Below are 22,669 nucleotides of genomic sequence, written 5' to 3'. Positions count from 1 at the left end.
CTTTTCAAATATGCAATATATTAAAATCAACCTTAGTATAAGAAAAATTTCCTGGAAAGCATAGAATCATGGAAATTAGAGAAAGTCTTCAAATGTTTAGGTACCCTGCTTTTTAGAAAAATGTCTTTACTTTTAAATGGAATACTTCAAGATATTTTCAAAATACAGAAAAGTAGACCCTGAGAAAAAGTCATGCATAGTCCCACTCACTACTCACTACTCAAAGTTAATTATTGTAAATATGTTGGTATTTTTTTCACTCTTATTTTAATATGTAGATTTGGGATTTATTTTTATAGTTGCATACAAAATTTTGTCTTTCTTTTAATCACTTACCCTTTATAACCATTTCCCCATGTTATAAACTCAGTAAAAACATTTAGTACTATTATTCCATTGAATAATTAACTTCTTGTTTATCTCCTCCCCCATTGTATATTTGTTTCTATTTTTACATTATAAATAGGCTGCTAGAAATGAAAACTTTTTCATATTTCAGGTTATTTCCTTAGAATAGATTTCCCATGGTTGGATTACTAGGTTAAAAGGTAAAGACACATTAATGTGGCCATGGACTTAACATAGCTTTTTTGCCACCCTTCTTATGAGACCACTTTTTAAAAAGTCATGTAATTAATGAATTTCAGGCAATTCATAAAAATCTTTGTATTTTAATTATTTTTGCAACATACTGAGAAACTTATTTTTAACTCTTTTCAAGTTTAGCCTTTGTTAATGTATTCATATAAGACCTGAAAATAATAGAAAAAGATAAGCATGTCTTTTACTTTAGTGAGCCCTTAAATTCTTTACATGAAAATTTTTTATGGTACTTTGGGATATCTAGATTTGATGAATGATACTACAGGATTATTATATGTGGCAAAGTTTCTTCCCCTTTTCAGCTTTTACCCATGTATTTAATCAGCATTTTGCTGTTGAAACTTCAATAGTAACTGAAAAAATTTATAAAACATTTATATTCCCTAAGTGCAATATTTTTCCCCCAAAGGGAATCTGTTTTGTAAGGATTAATATTCTAAGTAATAACCATTTGCCTTAAATTTATATTTTCTTTTCCTAAGATAGAATTGTTTTGGATTGGTTTGCTAGTGAGAAATCATCACCACAAACTCCAAACAGATTTCTGAATTTACCTGTTTATATTTCGCTCTTGTGTACAGAGACCTACCACAGTTCTCTTATATGCTAGAAAGATTAAAAATCCTTAATTAAATGTCATGGACCAAGCACATCTCTGTAGAATGTGTGTGATAGTAGTATTAGGTTAAAATTATTCAAGTATAAGCAATTTAAAGTAGCACAACAAAATAGTATAATGACTCATAATAGTTGTCATTTTAGAGAACAGCTGTTACATACCAGGTGTTGGCTTGGCTGCATATTATCTCTCATGATCATCATACCTGTTTAGGCTGATCATTTCCCATTGAAAAGTTGTGGATTGTGATAAATTAAGGAGGCATATATATATATGTGTGTGTATATATGTATTTTTTTTGAGACAGGGTTTTACTCTGTAACCCAGGCTGGAGTGCAGTGGTGCAGTCTCAGTTCCCTGCAACCTCTGCCTCCCAGGTTCAAGCAATTCTCATGCCTCAGCTTCCCAAGTAGCTGGAATTACAAGCATATGCCACCATGCCTGGCTAATCTTTGTATATTTAGTAGCAACGGATTTTGCCATGTTGCCTAGGCTGGTCTCCAACTACTGACCTACAGTAATACGCTCAGCTTGGCCTCCCAAACTGCTGGGATTGTAGGTATAAGCTACTACGCCATGCCAAAAATAGCGTTTATTTTAAAAGGGGCAATACCAGGTGCAGCTATTGGTTTTGTTTTATTGTTCAATTAAACTCTTTTTCTATATATGCTTCCAGGAAGCCAGAAAATGTTCACATTACTAAAATTTACCTATATTTCTAATGGAAATAAAACCTTTTTAATTGCTGTTATGAAAATGTTTTTTGTAATATCAAAACAAAAGTTTATCTTTGTTTATGAAAACGTATGTAATTCAGTTACTTAAGTTGCTTTCAAGCACCTTCAGTACTTTTGGCTTTTTTAATAGGTAAATAGTGGATATGCCAGTTATAAATATGTTGAATAAGATAAATAAATATGTAAAAATCTTTGTTATTTTGAATGAATCCTATTAGTGTCATAAAGTTTTGAATGAAATTTTCTGAATTTTACACTGACTTCTGTATTAGTGGAGATTACTGAAATGCATAGAATTTATTAACAATAAAAAAAGGAATAAATCTGATTGAGTTGTTAAAAATGGGTATCAGCTTCCAACAGCTTTTTCTTATTTTCAGCAAGTGTTTGTTGAACACTTATGATATAAATATACTGTAGTCTCATAGGCTGTATGTAATAAGTTAAACAAAATAGAATATGGGTATTAACTGGATACGCAATTAATTACCAAAAAGAATAGAAGGATAAAATTATAAGAGAAAAAAACCCAACAAATTCTGATGAGTTTAGAGGAGGTCATATCTTATTTTGGTTGAGATATCAAGAAAGGTTTTTGGGAGCTATTAGACTTTTTAAAAAATTGTCAGCTATATAAACAATGATAGAAATACAACTCCACTATTTTTTATCTAAGTACTTAAAAGTTCTAAATGTAATGATATTGGTAATATTCAGTTTGAGGATGTAAAGGGAAAACTGTAGATTTTGTGTTACTACTTGATGAATGCATTTGCTTCTGGTGTTCAGTTTTAAGTGGTTTCATTTGATACCTACCAAGTAAATGCAGATATTTTTAAAAGATTTAAGAGTATACGCTTAAACAGTTTAATAGTGCATGTGCATTGGAACTTCTAAAACTAAGTCATATGGATACGGGGCTGCTGCTTAGGGGTGTGCAGGTTGCACAGTTGTGCAAGGACGCCATTGTTCTCCACTGTTCTCTTTTCTAATGTTTATATTAATGATTTCCTTCTGCAGAAACCTGAAAATACTACAAGCCAACCACTTTCTAATCAGCGAGTTGTAGAGGTGGCGATCCCTCATGTAGGGAAATTTATGATTGAATCAAAGGAGGGGGGGTATGATGACGAGGTACCTTTACAGCCCTCTGCACCATTGCTACTTAACTTTTGCTATTTAATACAAATAGTTTGGGCATGCCTGCACCCTCATACTTAATGTCTATTGCTATATAACATACAGCTTTGCCCCCTCATAGTCCAAAATTACTTTACCAATTATTAACAGAACTTTGAATTTCAAATGAAAATTTAAGTAGAAAATGTATGGAATTGTCAAAAGAATTTTCTATTTCTGGAGTTAATTCTTTTATGCAGAAATAGTACCAGTTTACTTTCAGGTTCACAGATTACAATAAGATTTGTTTAATTAGTATGAAATTTTTTTGGATTTAAAAACAATTTTTTATATTCCATTCCTGTTTTACTGGAATTACTTACTATAATACTTTGCCCACTACCTCCTGCCAGAAAATCCCACAGCATGATTGCAGGAGGGATAATTGATATTTTTGTTACTACAGCCTCTCCGTGTGACTGTGAGTGAATAACTCATCAGCATTACTGAGTGCCTGCTGTTAATAGGACCTCCATCTTTATTCTTACCTCTTCACTGTTAATTCTCATTTACTTAGTTTTCCAACAGTATGGAGGCATTTTTGTTTCTCATGATTTAGTTCTTTGGAATCCAGATGAAAATGATCTATTGTCTTATTCTATCAGATTATTTTCTCCCCTTTTCCACTTTTCTCTTGAGACTCTTAATACTACTCTTTTTGAGGAACGGCCACTAAAGCTGTTTTTGAACAGGAACACAGAGAAGGCCGTAACTACTGGGAAGTGGGGGAGGGGTGTGATTTGGTAAAACACTTGTTGGATTCTAGTTTTTATGGGTTTGGATAAGAACTGCATTTATATTAGTTTTTTTCACGTAACTTTTTTTCTGACTTACTCCAGTGTTACTGTCGTGCTAGAGTTAATCACCAAAGTCAGAAGTGTCATAAAGACATATTACTGTACCAGTGTAAGAAGTCACAGGCATAACGAGGATAAGCAGATTTGTGAGATAAACTGGTCAGAGAGTTTTCTCAAGCAGATGTTAGATATATTGCAATTCTCAGTGTATAATCCAAAGTAAATACAGTGAGTAATAGGTTCAGTGAATCATAGGTAATGGATGCAGTCTGTTGATCACTATAAGATAGCTTCATAGGGCCTTGAGTAATTTCACTTTGCAGTTATTTTAAAATGTAAACAGCTAAAAATAATCTATTATGAAAACAAAAAAAAAAATGCTTAAGTATTTACTACTTAATGGCTCTATGTTGTTCCAGTTAACCATTTTATAAACATGCTAGCTCTTGAAAATTATGGAACCTGGCATGTTTTTAATAAACCTATCAATTTATTGATCAAGCAGTTAAGTACTTGTTTTAGGATGTGCCTTCTCTCGTTTAAAAAAGTTGAATTGTGATTAATCATTTAACACTATCTTTTGTGCAAGTGCTTATGCTATTGACAGAGCTGTGTCTTTTGTGATTGTTTTTTAAAATTCATTGCAGTGACAGTTTAACAGTGCATGTGCATTGGAACTTTTAAAAATGAGTTGTGGATACAGGGCTGCTGCTCAGGGATGTGCAGGTTGTACAGTCTGCAAGAATGACTAGACAAGGGGCAGAAGTGGGAAGCAAATTGAGTTCATGCTGAGCTCTCTGAGGCTTGAGGAAGAGGTACCTTTTTTAATTGATAAAAAAGGATGTTGCTTTTTCTAAATAGTTCACTCAGAAGATAGCACATTTTAAAATTTGTTTGTCTAAAAGCAGGGTGCCTTTTTCAAATTCTCCAATTCAGAGAGGATGCCTTTTTGCAGTTTGCACAAAGGCACCATATGAGCCAGCTGTGCCCTGTATGGATGATCTTAAAAGGTGCTTACATGTGTATTGGATTAAATTTGGTCTTAAAAATGCAACATTTGATTTATAAATATGGAAAACAAAGGAGTTTCAGCTTGCATGTAAATACATTATTTTAGTTTAAAAAGTTTTTTTTAATGTTAACTATCTTCTGTGGCAGATCATGATGACACCGAACATGCAAGGTATTATCATGGCGATAGGTAAATCCAGGAATGTGTATGACAGGTGTGGCCCTGAAGCAGGGTTCTTTAAGGTACAATGAACATTTTCCTTTTCGTTTCTTTTCTTTTTCAAAATTAAACTTCTTAAAATATTTTATTTCTTTGAATTCAGTTTGGTTTTCTGTATAATTTCTCTTTTCCTATCTTAGCTATGGCCACCAGATGTCCTAGGGTTTTCTTTTATGTATTCATTAACCTAACACTGATTCTTTTTCTCTTAATCCAGGTAATTCAAGAAAAAAATCTTTTTATTTGAGTCACTCTAATAGTGTCCTTTTGATTTGTCAGCAGAAATTTGAATTGTATTTTTTATTTGAAGGGAATGAAGACATTAATGAACAATAATAAGAACTGAGTAAATTGCCTTTGGTAATAGTTCATTTTATCTTCATTGTTCATATTATTGGTCAATATCATAATATTCTTTAATTTTATTATCATTAGGTACTAAATTGCTTTTTGTGTTTATAAAATAATTTAATTATATTGTTTTTATGTTTCCCCATAATTAATTTTTGATAACCTAGTCAGTTCAAGACATGCGAGAACGTCAAGCTGAACACTAGTCCATGATTTACCCACATCTTTTTCCCTCTAATATCAGAGCTTTACAATGTTTTGATTACAATTTTTTTGCTTTTACAGATTTGAAAGATGAAAATACCACGTTATGTTCTGTCATTTTATTTATGTTGACCAAAAATCTTCAAGTTTTTCTTTTCACTCTTTTCAAACCCTTCTTAGTGGTTTCAAAAAGCAGTTTTTTTGAGGTGCAATTTGCTACCGTAAACTATGCATTTCTTTTTGATACTAAAAATTAAAATTTTTCATTTTCTGTATTTTGGCATCATCCAACTTGATCTTTCAAAAACTGGTTCTTTTTTCCCTGTTTCTTTCAGTATACAGTGCAAAACAAAAGCCTTGTACACAGTAGTAGACATATCAATAAGCATTTTTGGATTTGTTAGGATTAAGGTAACTAACTCTCCTGATATGCCCAGGACTGAGGGGTTTCCTGGACTACAGGATTTAAAGTGCTAAACTGGGAAAGTTCTAAGCAAACTGGTCCCAGGACAAGTTGATCAGCCTGTTATGATTCCATATGAAAGGTTGAAAATCCACTTCTAAAAAAAGAAGAAAAGTACATTTTTTATACTTTGCTGTTTTAATACATTTTTTATAGTTTCTTGTTTTCTTACTGACTTCTTAATTTTTACAATTAGAAATTCATTCTTATGCCCAGATAGTCTACCTTTTCTTTTCTTAAAAAAACACTGAATATATGTCCTCTAAAGTTTTTATTTCTTGTGGAAAAGTTATTTATGATTTACAGTGCCATTGTCATTTCTGACCAGGTTGGGTCTTTTTATGTTGAATTGGAAATCTCAAAATTAATATCTGCATATAAAGAATCACCTAACTGTATATATTACAACAGTTACTAAGCTCCCAGTGGATAATGACTTTCAGTTATTTAATCTGTTTGGCATTAATTCATATCTTTAAATAGAATGCTTGGGTTTTTTATTCACAGTTACACATTACCTGTTGAATTTGCTTCTATGGAATATGAATGATGAGCTGTCTTTCTTTTCCTGCTTCACATACATACACTGAGAGACACAGCTCCCATCCCCCATACACACACACACGTGTAAAATCTTATAATTTTGATTATATCAGAATTCTGCATTTGTAGTATTACTATGTATGCTATATATGATTAAACTGTATTATAAATATTACTACTTTCCATTTTTCCCTCAACTTTCGTTTTCCTTAAACGTAGTTTTTTTGTTTTTTGATTTGCTTCGTTTTTTATGTGCATTGCTGATTTAGTTTAAAGCTGTCCACTGCTTGTTTAAATCTCCTCTCATTCTGCCTTTATCAATTTTATCTTCTTAGGACATCTATTCTGGAGCTTTATGACCTGCCCTAATCTCTATTGGTTTTTCTTTTCTCCTGATCCATAACTAGTAACCTGAGATCTCCTTTCACCATCATGCTGGTGATTCCCTTTGCATCTATTCCTTTGTGTATTTTCTGTATGTCATATATTTTTCTTTTTTGGTTTGCTCTATGATTTTGATAGTACAGCAAGAAAGTATGGGCAAGAATCAAGTTTGTGAAAGAGGGACAGAGTATTTTCTTAAGTAAGTTATGTTATATTGCAACTCTCTGCATAATCTCAATAAATACTGTAGTTAATAAACTTCAGTCAATCTGAGGTCAAAGTTTTCAAGTAGCTTTGGAGATTTTTGAGTCGAGTTTGATGTTTTACTCATAACATAAACTTGTGCTCTCTGTCAGATGTTAAAAATAATTACTACAGTATTTCTATTTCACTAACCATTCTCCTTACTATCCTGATACTCCCTTTCCTGCCTTTTTTTTTTTTTTCCGCTGGAAAAACACAAGAATAGCTGGAATGTACATTAGGAAGGAAGTAGTTTATAGGTTGATATTAGCAGCCAGACTGCCTTGGCCAACTGCTTTGTAGGTTTGATTTTGGGCAAATTATTCAATCTTTGTATCTCAGTTTCCCAAGGTGTTAAATAACTATTTATTTTATTGAGTCATTGTGAGCTTTAAATAAATTCTATCAATGTTATGCTTTTAAAGTAGTATCTGGTTGATAGTAAATGCTCGGAATTTAGCTGTTATTGTTGTTAGTATTATCACGAAGCTTATCTTATGTGTCCAGTTCTGGTCCACATATAGTAGGAGATGAAAAATGAGAAAAATGAGTGTGCCATGTCTGTGTCAAGGACTTTTATTTGCTAATATAATTTTTTAAACTCATTTGTTAGAAATTGTCAGTACCATTTTGGAGTAACAAAATTAACAGTTTCATTTGGCTTAACCTAATAATTACTATCACAAAACCCTCTTTCTACCTTTTTATCTCTTTAGTGTGTGTATATGTTTATAAAATTTCTGAAGCTTTTGTACATTTTCACCTGTGATTGCGGAATATATATGTGTATAACCCTATGGAAACATACATCAAGTTGTTTCTAATTAATGCATGTTTTTGGTAAAGGTACAAGCATTTGGACAACTCCAGCTGATAATATGTCACCTTAAAATTTTTTTCATATAAAAAATGAAAGTAATATATAAAAAATGCAGTTGTATTCAGTACTATAGAGGTATCTAAAATAAAACTAACAATGACAGTCTCTGCCACTGCCCTATTGTAACCATTCTTAGTGCTGTGTATCTTGTTTTTTTCTTTTGTTTATAACAATGCACATATACAGAGACTTAAAATTTTTTTAATGTAGATTTTACTGTTCATAATATTTTGTAAGTTATATCACTCAGAAATCTATTGTGGGCTTTCTTAAAGTTTAGACAATATCACATTATCTTTACTAGCTGTCTGCATACACACACACTTGTACACACACTCACACATGTATACATACATAGTATTCTATGGTATAGATGTACTCTCATTTCTTATATCTTACCCTCTTTGTGGACATGTGTCCTATATTTTCTCCCCGTCTACCCTTTCTATTTGAATTAATTTAGAGTACCTTTTTTCTTAAACAGGTTTTAAAATAGTATGTTCCTTTCCCTATTGTTTGGATTTTTTTTTTTTTTTTTTTTTGCCATATTAAAAGATCTACTCTAACCCAGAGTTATAGAAATTTTCCCACTATTTATTTAAAATACTTTTCTTAGTAAATTTTTATTTTGTAAATTCAAATGCTTACTATTTAACTCATTAGCATTTTATTTGGGCTTTCTGCATTCTGTATTAAATGAATTTGGTGTATGTTTTTCTTTTTTGTGCTGTCTTTATCAGGTTTGCAATTAGGGTTATGTTAGCTTTGGCAAATGAGTTTAAGAGCTTTCCTGTTTTTTTAATACTTCAATGTGTTAGCATAGGAATGATCTGTTCTGTAAGTTAGAACTCACTCGTAAGATCATATGAGCCTAGGGCCTTCTTGCGGGGTAGATCTTTTAACACATTTTTTGTTCATTCCACAGTTATTGGCATGTTTAAATATTCTACCTTTTTTTGATTGATTCTAATCATCATCAACATTCAGTATTAATTCATAAAATATGTACACACCACAGAATCTAACATGGTGGCTGCTTCTGTCTTCCGGTTCCCCTCAATTAGATAAAGTATTTTTAAATTTTTGTTCTTTTTTGTGCTTAGTGTGTTATAAATTGAGGGAAGAGGTTTTTTGTGTGTTTGTTTTGTCTTGTTTTGTTTTGTTTGAGGCCAAGTCTCGCTCTGTCGCCTAGGCTGGAGTGCAGTGGTGTGATCTCGGCTCACTGCAACCTCCGACTCCCAGATTCAAGCAATTCTCCTGCCTCAGCCTCCCAAGTAGCTGGGACTATAGAAGCCTGCCACCACACCCAGCTAATTTTTGTGTTTCTAGTAGAGACCGGTGTCACCACATTGGCCAGGCTTGCCTCAAACTCCTGACCTTGTGATCCGCCTTCCTCGGCCTCCAAAAGTGCTGGGATTACAGGCATGAGGCACCACGCCGGGTTGTGTTTTTTTTTTTTTTTTTTTTTAAATACCTCTTGTGTCCTGCCACATCCTGAAAAAATCTTGGTCAGGTTTATTTTACATTAGCTTTTTGGCTATGAAAGAAAGCTTTTTAACTCTGTGCCATTTAGGTACATCTGAATATGGATTTCCTTATGTATTATGATTAGACCAACTTTTTAATACTCTAAATGTTTGCTAGTGATCAAAATGGCGATGCCACTATCAGCCTTGTTATATGAAACAGGTCTGAGTAAGTGGACTTGCTAAAGTTTAACCTCCGAATTAGGAAGTTACCAACCAGTCACAGGAACTCTTTCAGCCACAGGCCCTCCCACGTGAGAGTCTGCCCTATAAGAATGCAGTATGAAAAGTTAATAGGCAAAGCAGATCTGGGGGAAAAAAAGAGCAAGAGGATGAGACTGGGCTATACTACACTAACTTGAGTCCTTCTCTCAAGTTAACTTTATTGGTTAAGACTAGTTTCTACTATAGAAAATCCCCAAGTAACAGTGGCTTACAGAGAGAAGATTCTGTTGTGTAAAAATGAAATTCAGAAGAAAGCAATACAAAGTTACTGTGATAAGCAAAAATAAAAACCAGAAGATAAAAACAGACTATTTCCAAAGTACTGGTTGCTTGTATGTATGTGTAGAGGTGGGAGGGTCATATTATAATTACAATTACAGGATTAGTGTAGCTTTTTTCATTTATTTTAAAAGACATTATAATTTCTTTTTTTGTAAATATTTTGTCAGTATCTATTAAAGTACCCTTAGGGTTTATTGAAGTAATACTTTTGTGTTATGAAAATTTTTTCTCAATAGTTGTTTTATTGATTCATAATAATGGTCCCCACTTGACATATCTTTATCACCCTTTTTTACTTTTGAAATGTCTCTTAATCACTTTGTCTATTCAATAGATATAAAAATGTTTATTAGAATATAAAACATGCTAAAAAGTACAACTCAGTGAATTGTTTTTTGAATGATACTTTCCTTATTTACATGGCCTTTTAAGGAATATGAAGGGGAAGAAATATTTATCAACATAGTATTAATGAAATTGTGTTCCCTAAAAGTATACGCAGGCCTAAATCATTAATGCAAAAAATACTTCTGCGTGCATCTTGTAAAATTCAAGTCAGTGGTCCAGTGTTTCCATGCTTAGCCAAAGAAGACTCTTTTCCTCTTGGTTATGTACATTTGTAGCCTGAGTTTTAGGTGCCACATCTTTCAAGTCAGTTACACATCCTGCCTTTAGGCTCTCAGACTTGTACTTCGGACTCAGTGGGTTATCACAATGTGTGTTTACCCATGTGACCACCAACTAGGCCAACAGGTAGAACATCAGGAGTACTCCAGAAGTACCCTTTTTCCTCCTTCCATCACTACAGTCTGTCCATACCCAAAAGTAGCCATTATCTGGACTTCTAACAATATACATTAGTTTTCTTGTTGACCTTTATACACTTGGCATCTTTTACTCTAGGTCCTTTTTGGTCTGGCTGCTTTTACTCAGCTGTGTGTTTGGAGCTTCATCCATGTTATACATTTGTCATTTCTTCCCTCTCATAGTATTTTGTTTTGTGACTATAATTTTTTTCTATCCTTCTCTTGATGGACATACTAAAAAGGTATTACCTGTTTATATGCAGGGCATTGTCCTAAATCCAGTGGGTATAGCTGGGATAATGGTGGACTGAGTTCCTACCTTAATGAACCTCATTTTCTGCTAGGGAAAGAAACATTAATTAGAGTTATTAATTAGTATGATAAAGAACCAGTTTAATGTGGAAAAAGAACATAAAATGAGAAAACAGAGCTAGTAGTACCTAGAGGGCTTCCTAGAAAAAGTGACGTGTAAACTAGTAATACATAATTCAAAATGTAGAATGTAAATGTTTTTCTCTCATTTCCTAATTCTCACTCCAGTGAGCATCTATTGATTGTTCCTTGTATATCCTAGAGAGAGAGATGAGACTGACTTTGATTCAGACATTCATCCTATATTTATAATATAAATAAAAGTAGAAGTATACTCTTTCTATTTGCTTCTTGCTCTTGAGTTTCTTTTTCATATATATGTAATTATTCATATCAGGATTTGTAGATTTCTCTCAGTATTTTTCCTTTGTTTCCTAGAGTGTATCAAAATTTATTTAAATGTTCTCCTAGAATAGGGTATGCATGTTACAACAAATTTGAAGAAAGTTAGTACGTTTCCATCCACCATAGAGGCTGATGGGAGCAATATGTCAGCACACTGATAACTTATTCATACTCTAATTTAGGAAGCTCTGTCTCCTACTGACTGTTACCAGCAAGGTCTCTATGGTTAAGTCCTAGGTATAAATCCTAGCATTATTATTTAATAATTGTGTGACCTCAGGCAATTTATTAAATTATCAGAACCAGTTTATTCACTTATATGAGGAGTTATCTTGAGAGTTAAGTAAGATAATTCACGTGGAACTCATCAGGCAGTGTCTGTCACATAAAGAACACCCAAGTTGTTACCTATTCTTACTAAACTTATTAGCATTGTTGTTGCTGAATATTTGAGTAATTTTCAATATTGTGAACATTTTTGTGCATATATTATTGAACACTTACATGAACATAACAGAGTTGACAAGTCAAAGTGCTTGCAGATTTTAAATACTAATATTATCAAATTGCCTACATATAGTTACATCAATTTGTTCTACTATTGATACTTGTCTAAAAGAAGACATTAAAAGTGTAATCCCATTTTTTAAAATATATTTCTTTGATCTTTGTGAGGGTCAGTTTTTTTTTCCTAAGTATTTTGGCAATTGGTATTTATGTTGACTGTCATTCGTCTTTATATGTTTATTACATTGAGGTTTTTTTTTAATTAAATGAACATTTGATCTTCTAAGACAATTGATTCATCTATAATTTGCAAATTATATTTTGTGGTTTATAATTTGTCTTCTAAATTTATTTTTTGTGTCTTACTATACATAATTTCTTAGATCTTACAAAATATAGCAACTTTTTAAAAATAGATTTGGGCCTGTGATCACTTTTAAAATTATGCAAAATTTTAATTCTGCTTTCATGGTTTTATAATACTTTTGTTTTGATCACTAGATAGAAGATTTTAGTTTTCTCTGAATAGAAAAATATCCAGATAGTCTAAACATAAAATATTGACTAATGCATGCTTTTCACGCTGACTTGACACATACACTAAATCATACATATACTAAATCCCTTATCAGGGATTTATACTTAATCATGTACTAAGTAGCTCTGACCAGTCTCTGGGTCTCTGTATTCCACTGATCTAATTTTCTGTTTTTGGACAATACACTGAATACAAATGATCTTACTATAGATCATTTGTAATACACTTTCACATTTTGTTAGAAGAACACTTAGTAATTTTTGTTCTTTTATAAACAAGAAGTTTGGAAAGTCTCATTTTTCTTATGAGGATTTTTAAAAGCAATTGCTACTTCCTTTCCAAATCCTTTTAGAATTATACTTTTGTGTTAATTTAACATGAAATAGATAATTTTTTTTTTTTTTTTTTTTTTTTTTTTTTACTATTTTGAGTCTTGCCCAAAAGGAACATGATATGCCTTTTCACTCTTTTGTTGTATTCTTCAGTAAGGTTTTACAATTTTATTTCATAATGGTCTTATATCCTTTTGTTTAATTTATTCCTAGATAATTTTTTTTGCCGTTTTGAATAGGGTCATTTACTTCCACTTTCTTTTTTTTTTTAAACCAGGTTATTGAAAGGGTCGGTGATGGGATAACTAATTAATTTTACATGCTTATGTGGTATTTAGTGAGTTTTCTTTATTGAACTCTTTACTTTCTAATGGTTTTTGCATTTTATTTTCTTGATTATTTCAGTAAACTGTCTCCCGATAATTATTTTCTATATCTTTATTTCTTGTTTCATTTCTGGTTTTATTGTGGTGATCAGAAATTTTTATCATATTCTCAATACTGAAATAATGGTAGTAGGCGCCTTGTCTAGTTTCTGATTTTAATGAGTATGTCTCCAGTGTTTTATTATGTACAATGTGTAGTTTTGGTTCCACTTTATGAATTTTAAAATGCTCTCAAATTACTAGATAAGGGTTTCCCACTAAACTGATGGGTATTGAAATTTAGAAATTTTATAATACATCTATTGAGATGCTGAACAGATTTCTCCTTAATTCTTAATACTTATAAACTCCTTAATTCTTAATACTTAAGGTCTTAACTTTGATCTACCTTTAAAAAAATTATTGTAAACATTTTTTGTTATATATATTTTTTGTACACCACACTGTTGGTTTACCAAAAGTGAGCATGGGTGTTGGCATCTGGGTACATAGACAAAATTGATCTATAGTTTCTTGCTTTGTATTTGTCAGTTTTGGGAATACAAATTATACCAGCCTTGTATAACCATTAAGGAGGCTTCCTCTTATTTTTCAGGCCCTGTGGCAATTTAGGTATCACAGAAGTTATCTGGTCCTTGAAGATTTGACCTAACAGCCCAACTCTAAAACAATGTGGGCTTGATTTCTTTCGTGTTACCAGATTTCTCGAGCAAACTTTTAAATTTTACAGAGTCTCTTCAGTTTTTCTGCCTCTGAAAGCAGTTCTGGTAGTTTATATTTTTCTAAATTATTATCTGGTAGGATACTGTAGTTTATTGACAAAGTTATATGTGTTATTCTTCAAGAAATTTTGAAACATTTTTTTTTCTGTATTATCACCTTTCTTATTTCTACCAGTGAGTTTTCTTCCCCTTTTTGGTCTTCCTTCCAACTATATTCAAACTGGAGATATATATATTTAGAGAGAGAGAGAGATTCTCACTCTGTCGCCTAGGCTAGCCTGCAGTGGCGTAGTATCGGCTCCCTGCAACCTCTGCCTCCCAGGTTCAAGTGATTCTCCTGCCTCAGCCTCCCAAGCAGCTGGGATTGCAGGCACCTGCCACCATGCCCAGCTAATTTTGTTTGTTTGTTTGAGACGGAGTCTCGCACTGTTGCCCAGGCTGGAGTGCAATGGCATGATCTCGGCTCACCACAACCTCTGCCTCCTGGGTTCAAGCAGTTCTCTTGCCTCAGCCTCCCAAGTAGCTGGGATTACAGGTGCCCACCACCACACCCGGCTAATTTTTTCTATTTTTTAGTAGAGACAGGGTTTCACTATGTTGTCCAGGCTGGTCTTGAACTCCTGACCTCAGATGATCTGCCCACCTTGGCCTCCCAAAGTGCTGGGATTACAGGCGTGAACCACCATGACTGGCCTGGAAATTTTTTTGACTAACAGCCCAATAAATTTTGATATCTGAGATTCCCATATTAGTACAGTTTTTTATTTCTTTGGCTCAAGAATAATTTAGAGCCATATTTTAAATTTTCTAAGTGTTTAGTTTGGAAGATAGCTCTGCTTATAATTCCTATTTGTATTACAGTGTGGTCAAAGAATATGGCCCATAGTATTTCAGTCCTCTGGAATTTGAAGTAAGTTTTCTTCATTTCTTAGCACTGTCAGTTTTTTAAAAATAGCCCATAAGCATTTTAAAATACACATAAACTCTCTTAACCAACTTTATTTTAGAGATAAGAGCAGTCAGACTTAAAAGATTATGTGCCTTATTCTATGTCACAATTAATTATAAATGACGTATCTAGCTTTTTGAATTTTAATTTCATCAGTTTCCCATTAGATTTAACTGCCTCTAGAATATAAATATTTATATATTTGGTATCTTCATATATATATATATAGAGAGAGAGAGCGCGTTTATATAAAAAATTAAGTCAATAAGTTATAAATTTAGAATATGGTTTTATAATATTATTTAGAAAAGTAGAGAAAAGTCTAGGTAGATTTATTTGCATCTTTAGAACTGAACAAGGTCTCAAAAGCATGGCTTAAAACTAATTTTACTGAATAGGTCATCTGTAGGTAGATGGGGAATGAGCAAGAAAGGATATCACACATAATGGAGAAGAAACAAAGGCATGTGTGCGTTTGTGAGGAGACAAGCGTAACCTAGATAGAAGGGAGATCCTTGTTGCAGGGTGATAGGAAATAAGACTGAATAAATGGCATTGAGCCTGATTGAAGGTGTAGTGAAAAAAGTTAAAAAAATGAAATACAAAGCAGTTCTGTCATCTAATGACTAGTGTCACATTTCATTTAGCAAATGCATGGTTATTTCATTGCAGTGTCTGTGATAATTAACTTAAAATAATTAGCATAGGCTGCCAACAGGATTCTGAGGAGGTAATATGAGACAAATATAAGGTTAACTTTACTCATAATGGCAGATTATGTAGAACTCTGCTAAATATACCAGCATGGAACATCTGTTGGGAATTTGGATAAATATGATTCCAGTATATTTTAGAAGCCATAAAATTTCTTAAGGAAGTGTATAAAAAATAATTAAGAAATGCATTTATGCTAGTAAAAATTTTTTGTGTGTGTTTGAAAAACAGCTTCTAGAAATTTAGAAGTTAATTTCTTAAAAAAGAATTGTATAAAAATAGTTAAGAAATGCATTTATGCTGCTAAAAATGTTTTCTTGTGTGATTAAAAAATAGCTCCTAGAAATTTAGAAGTGTCTTTCTACCTCTGCTGATTTAAATACCTATATATTGAAAAATACTGTGACTTTGGCAATTTGCTTGTGAAAATCAGGAGAATCTTAAATTCAGCAAAATCAAGAAGTGAACATATAATCTTAGAGTATAAGAAGTTATTATATATTTCAGTTCTATAATAGAAATCTGCTATTTATTAAAACAGCTTCTATTTTGAAAGTAGGTAGGGGATTGATGACCATTTGGTGGGATCATTCCATGTATGTAAACCTGCAATATTATTTTAAGAGACTCGCTACAAATTTGTTTTATTTTGCTCATGCTATTTTGGACTAAAGTATGATGAATGAAATATTTGAATATTCTAAAAGTCTGTTACAGGTTGAGCATCCCAAATCCAGAATTCAAAATCTGAAATATTGCAAAATCCAAAACATTTTGAGTGCCAACATGATACTCAAAGGAAATGTTCATTGGAGTATCGTTGATTTTCGGATTCGGAATACTCAATTAGCATGATGCAAACATTTGAAAAAAATCTAAAATTAGAATCACTTCTAGTCCCAAGCATTTCAGATTAGTGACCTGTAGCCTGTGACAATCATTGTCTAAAGTTCGTATCAACAAGAGCAGTAATTGAATTGTTAATGTTTTAGATTTATTCTCAAATTCAGTATACTTTGATTATTATGTATGTGCCCCCCTCCTTTTTTTTTTCCAAATTTGGATAATGGGAAGATTTTTAATGAGTTCTAAGCAAAGCTTATGTGTGCTAACTAGGCACACAGTGTTGATAATCTTATATATTAAAATACAGTTGATATTTATGGCGTTATTTATTCACATAAGACTTTGGAATGACATGTATATCCTCAAAAAAAAAGTCAGTTTTTTTCAAGGGAAAAGTATTTTAGAATAATTTGTTTCCTTATTCTATTTATAATCTTAGGCTGCATAGAAAGAACATATTAGCCTTCCTTTTAATGAAGTATGATATTACGTAACTAGAATATTTCATTTAATGTTTATCAGTTATTTTTTCTCCCATCTGTAAAATACAGTCATATAGGTCATAACATCTAGATGTCAAAGAATTACTTAAGAAAGGCATGCACTTTTTAAACTAAAAAGACTTTTTAATTGAATGGATTTTTTGTAATCTTGCCTGAAGCTCAAAATGTTTATGCTTATTAGAGCTAGAATTTACATGTAAATATAATATAAATGAATATGAAAAGCTTTATCTTAATCATATGGTCCTCTTGTACATAGCAATATTTGATGTGTAAGTCTATATATATTTCTATATGGTCAGATATTTTCTGGATTTTGCTTGTGTATTAAAATATGCATTAGTCTTTGTTATTTCCCCTTATTTGTATGAGATGTTCTTGTTAAAGAAAAACTAAGTTTAAACCTCAAGGTAATAATAGTGATAATATATAACTGTTATTATTCTTACATTAATAAAATTTACATACTGTAAAAGCAATAAGTACTACTTTTTGTGATAATTATAACCCCAGGGCTTGATGTTGCATTCCTTATTTGTGGGCTATTCAGCTAAAAGTTAATTTCAATAATACGACTATGCATTTAAGAACAATTTTCTTTCAGATTTGAGTATTGTTGGGAGCTATATATCAACTCTAGAATTTTCTTATTCAAACTGATGCTTAGAAAGGTAAAACAGAATGGGAAAACTTGCCATCTCCATCTTATGATGTCTGTGAATAGACTTTGACTAGGCTCTGATAAATTTTACAAAATTACTCACATTGTAAGTTTAGACATATTATTTTACCACTTTCATGTGTGGAAACAAAAAGAACATTTATATAGTGAAGGGATAAAGAAGGGCCTTTGTGGCCAGGCACAGCGGCTCACACCTGTAATCCCAGCACTTTGGGAGGCTGAGGTGGGCAGATGATGAAGTCAAGAGTTTGAGACCAGCCTGGCCCACATAGTGAAACCCCATCTCTACTAAAAATACAAAAAATTTAGTTGGGCGCGGTGGCAGGTGCCTGTAATCCCAGCTACTTGGGAGGCTGAGGCAGGAGAATAGCTTGAACCTGGGAGGTGAAGGCTACAGTGAGCCAAGATCGCGCCACTGCAATCCATCCCAGGGGATAGTACGAGACTTCGTTTGAAAAAAAAAAAAATTGAAGGAGCTCTGTGGTCAGTTATTCAGGAAATGCTTTGAGACTGTGGAACATGGGGCTGTGTTCTTAGATGTACTGCCTTGTTTGTAATACTTTAAAAGACAAAAAAAAAAAAAAAAATTTAAATGCAAGAAGAATTAAACTTGTAATATTGAAGGATTTTTAGGTGTTTAAATAATTAACCAAAGTTGTCATTTTCATTGCTTTTTCCAGGCAATTAAGTTGGAATATGCAAGGTTGGTTAAGTTGGCCCAAGAAGACACCCCACCAGAAACCGATTATCGTTTACATCATGTCGTGGTCTACTTTATCCAGAACCAGACACCAAAGAAAATCATTGAGAAAACATTGCTAGAACAATTTGGAGACAGAAATTTGAGTTTTGATGAAAGGTAATTTAAAAATATAAAATTCTTATGCTAAAATTGTTCTTTTTTTTTCATGCAGATTCCCACGATAATTTCTTGAGTATTTATTTTTTATATGCATGGGCACATATTTTAATAAATACATAACAATTTGAACTCAATGTGAACAGTTGCTGGAATCTGTGGCCTTTTGAAGTTTGAACTGAGAATAACTTAGATCATTTTAATAAATTTTAATTGTGAATCAAGTAATCACTGCACTTACTACACTCAATATTTTAGAAACAAAAATGGGCTTCTCAACCTCTGTACTATATACATAGTTTAAATTAGATAAATCTTTGTTGTTGGAGCTGTCCTATGATTGTAGGATATTTAATAATATCCCTCATCTCTTTGTTAGATGGCAGTAGCAGCTCCCACGTTGTGGCGTACCAAAATATCTCCAGGTGTTGTCAAATAACTCCTGGGGGAACAAAATCACCCTTATTAGAGACTCACTGGAGAAAAGGTTTTAGTCTTGCAGATAAAATATAAACATTCTTTGACATAAAGAGGAGGCTTAGAAAGGTTAAATTAGATTCACGCAGAAACATTTTCTCTGGAAAGAGAAAATATTCTATAGAAATTTCTGTAGAATATAGAAAATACTCTATAGAATATTTCCAGAGAATGTTTTCTCTGGATTATTAGTTTTAGAAAGAATTATTCAGAAAGTCCTATAAAACTACTAATGTTAAAAATCACAATTTAATTAGAATGAATGGCACTAGGAAACAATTTTAGGGCCCATGTGAATAGAGTATTGAAAGTTATTTTCGTATATAAAAACATTGATGCTGTCTTGCAGTTCATTGTAATTTTAATTCTGAAATGATTATCCTTTTATGAATGTCTCAAAAATACTGAGTAAAAAGTGTGTAGCAAAGAATATGAGGGGAAGCAAAGCATCTGGATCAATCCTATCTTGCTACGTATGTGCTGTGGAATGTAGGATTCTGTGCATAATACAAATAAATAGTTGTGAACAATATCTGATAGATGGTTGATTGCTCAATGAATGTTGGCCACTACTATTTGTATTAGTAGCAGTATGGACATGATTTATTTTGATACATATGACTGCAGAGAGTCAGAAATAGGGTTGTTGTGACCCTCGTTATTGGTACTATCAGTGTACCGAGTTCCATTGGATCTATGCTGTTTAATTTGGAGAAGATATTAATAGAGTAATCACATTGACTTTTCAATCTTTTGCAATTATCTGACTATAACTAATCTGTTTTGATAACCTTGTGCTTGAAAGACAGAGCTATGCGCATGTGAATACATTTTCTAAGGATTTCTTTGTCACTGATTCAGATCATAAAATCCACTGGAATGTTTCCATTTTTATCTGAGAGAATAGGCACATTTTAGACTCTTTATTTTTAGTATTTAAGAGTAAATAATACTGTGGGGTAGGGGGAGAAGATGCAGTGTCTGTTGAGCTTGGTTAATAGGTGCACATTATTTTTTAAAAGTTTCATTTTTTTCGTATGCAAACTGTGTTAGTTAAATGTAATTTAAAAGCCATATATCAATACAACACAGTAAATTTGAATTAGAGTTATTGCTCCTATCTTCTTTGTAATTCTCCAACATTGGTCCCAAAAATATTTTTCCCTTAAGGTTATTTAGAAGTTGTTTCTATAAAAAAGTATTGCTATTTTTGCTCAGTGTTTATGGCTTTTGCTTTTGATTTACAAATATATATATATATACATACACACACACATATATGTTTTTTTTTTTTTTTAAGGTGTCACAACATAATGAAAGTTGCTCAAGCCAAACTGGAAATGATAAAACCTGAAGAAGTAAACTTGGAGGAATATGAGGTAATGTGCTTTTTTAGAGGTTAAACTACAGATTTAGGGATTCTGTAATTCACTGATACTGCTTTCATTTCAGCCCAACGGAAGTTGAATTTGTTATGAATGATGAGTAAAAAATTAAGTTTCCAGGTCAATGCTCAAGTAATTAATAATTTTATAAATGATTTTAGGATTAACATGATGTGATAGCATGTAGACTAAAAAGTTTAAGATCAAAAAAGGAAGATTTTTGGTTTTCTATTTCAATACTAGTTCTCAACTACTTTTTAAATGAACTTTTCTAGCTTAAAAATGAAGTAAAATACATTGTTAATTTTGAAATCAACTTAGAAATTGCTGTTACATAATATTAACAAGTAATGTTTATCAAGAGCCTACTATTTGCCAGGCATTTTTCTGTCTGTCTTTTTTTTTTTTTTTTTGAGACGGAGTCTTGCTCTGTCGCCCAGGCTGGAGTGCAGTGGCGCGATCTCGGTTCACTATGCCAGGCATTTGTCTAAGCCCTTTACATGTATTAACTGATTTAATTCAGACAGTAACACTGTGAGGTAGGTAGTGTTCTTATTCCCATTTGACACACGAGAAAATAAGGCATAGAACAGTGAAGTAAAAATAGAACAGTGAAGTAACCTGCCTAAGGTTTTCACAGCCACAAGTTCACAGCTTGGCTAGTAGAACCTACTTTAACTGTTGCACTACACTGTGCAATTATACACTGTGGGCTGTATTTTTTCCTCACTTTAATTCATCAGATATATTTTGGGGAAGTTAGAGATTCATTGTAGTCACTATATGCCATATATATTTGTCATTGTGAGACAGTGTTATGTGTGAGAGAGCACTTACATAGGCACTTGTGCTTGTGGGATGTTTTTGTGCACAAAATTCTTTTTGTCAACTTTGGCTTTAAAATATTCTTTATTTTAATTGATGAATTCATACACCTAATATTTCTTCGAGTTTTTAAATTTAACCTTATACATTGTCTTTTTCAAGTTTACAAATCTAGTAAATTTTAAGTTGTTTTCTTGGGTGCGTTTGCTTAATATTTGGTTCCATTTACAAACTTAATTATGGTACTTTAGATTCCCTAAACAATTAGTGTAATTCACTACATAAAGAGAGAAGAGGAAAGATAGAGAAAACACTCATTATTGATGAAAACCTTAGCTAGTTTGGCATATAAAGTAACTACCTAATTCACTACAGAGTGTCTCTAAAAACAAAAATAAGAAATAATAAAACTGCAGCAAATATATAGAATTGTGAGCATTGAAAGTTTAAAATTTTTCTTATCAAAAACAAGGCAACGAAAAGTGAAAAGTAAAATATTGGAAAAGAGAAACAAAGACATCATTATTTGTAGTTTTTTTATCTTGAATTCAAGTAAAATCTACAACTGATTTATTAGAACTAGTAAGAGAGCTTTGCAACATGCAAACTTGTGTCAGATATCAATTTTATTCCCTTATGCCAGTAAAAAAAAAAAGAGAGAAAATATAAAAGTGAGACCATTTACAATAGTATCTGAAACTATGGAGTATATAGAAATGAATTTAACAAAAGGTGCAGGTGACTTCTGTGGGGAAAATTATAATACTTATCGGGAGACATTAACAAAGACCTAAATAAATGGGCATACATATGGTATTTGGAAAACTTGATATTATTAATATATAGATACCACTTTTCCCCCAAATGCTTTATAAATTCAGTGTAGGCCATATCAAAATTCTAGCAAGATGTTTTATGGAGCTTGATAAGCCGACTGAAAAATGTTATGGAAATGTAAAGATCCCAGTCCACCTTCTATCTCTGACAAGCAAATTAGTGAACAGTGGAAAGACTTTTTAATAAATAGTTCTGGAAAATAAATAAAATTTGATTTCTTGTTCATTCCATATGCAAATATTCATTTCAGTTGTGAAAGGCTCCTGTGCAAAGCTGTTTAGAAGTCAACATAGGTAAAAGCCTAAAGACACTCATTT

At 32.2% G+C, this 22,669-nt stretch overlaps 1 protein-coding gene across 5 annotated transcripts in view; it reads left to right on the top strand.

Annotated features, from left to right (window-relative positions):
* USP25 (ubiquitin specific peptidase 25) overlaps nucleotides 1–22,669 on the top strand; it is a 146,474-nt gene that overhangs the window by 113,089 nt on the left and 10,716 nt on the right. For 4 of the 5 annotated variants that reach the window (XM_023227483.3, XM_023227481.3, XM_023227480.3 and 1 more), the window contains 3 exons: nucleotides 5,094–5,189; nucleotides 18,650–18,828; nucleotides 20,606–20,684. In XM_023227483.3, the coding sequence (XP_023083251.1) occupies nucleotides 5,094–5,189; nucleotides 18,650–18,828; nucleotides 20,606–20,684 (354 nt within the window). The remainder of the gene's footprint in view (nucleotides 1–5,093; nucleotides 5,190–18,649; nucleotides 18,829–20,605; nucleotides 20,685–22,669) is intronic. The other variant, XM_023227482.3, reaches the window with a different exon arrangement.

The sequence above is a fragment of the Piliocolobus tephrosceles genome, chromosome 19 (assembly GCF_002776525.5).
Source record: "Piliocolobus tephrosceles isolate RC106 chromosome 19, ASM277652v3, whole genome shotgun sequence".
NCBI lineage: Eukaryota > Metazoa > Chordata > Mammalia > Primates > Cercopithecidae > Piliocolobus > Piliocolobus tephrosceles.
The sequence above is the reverse complement of the archived record's forward strand: the minus strand, read 5'-3'. Positions and strand labels throughout refer to the sequence as shown.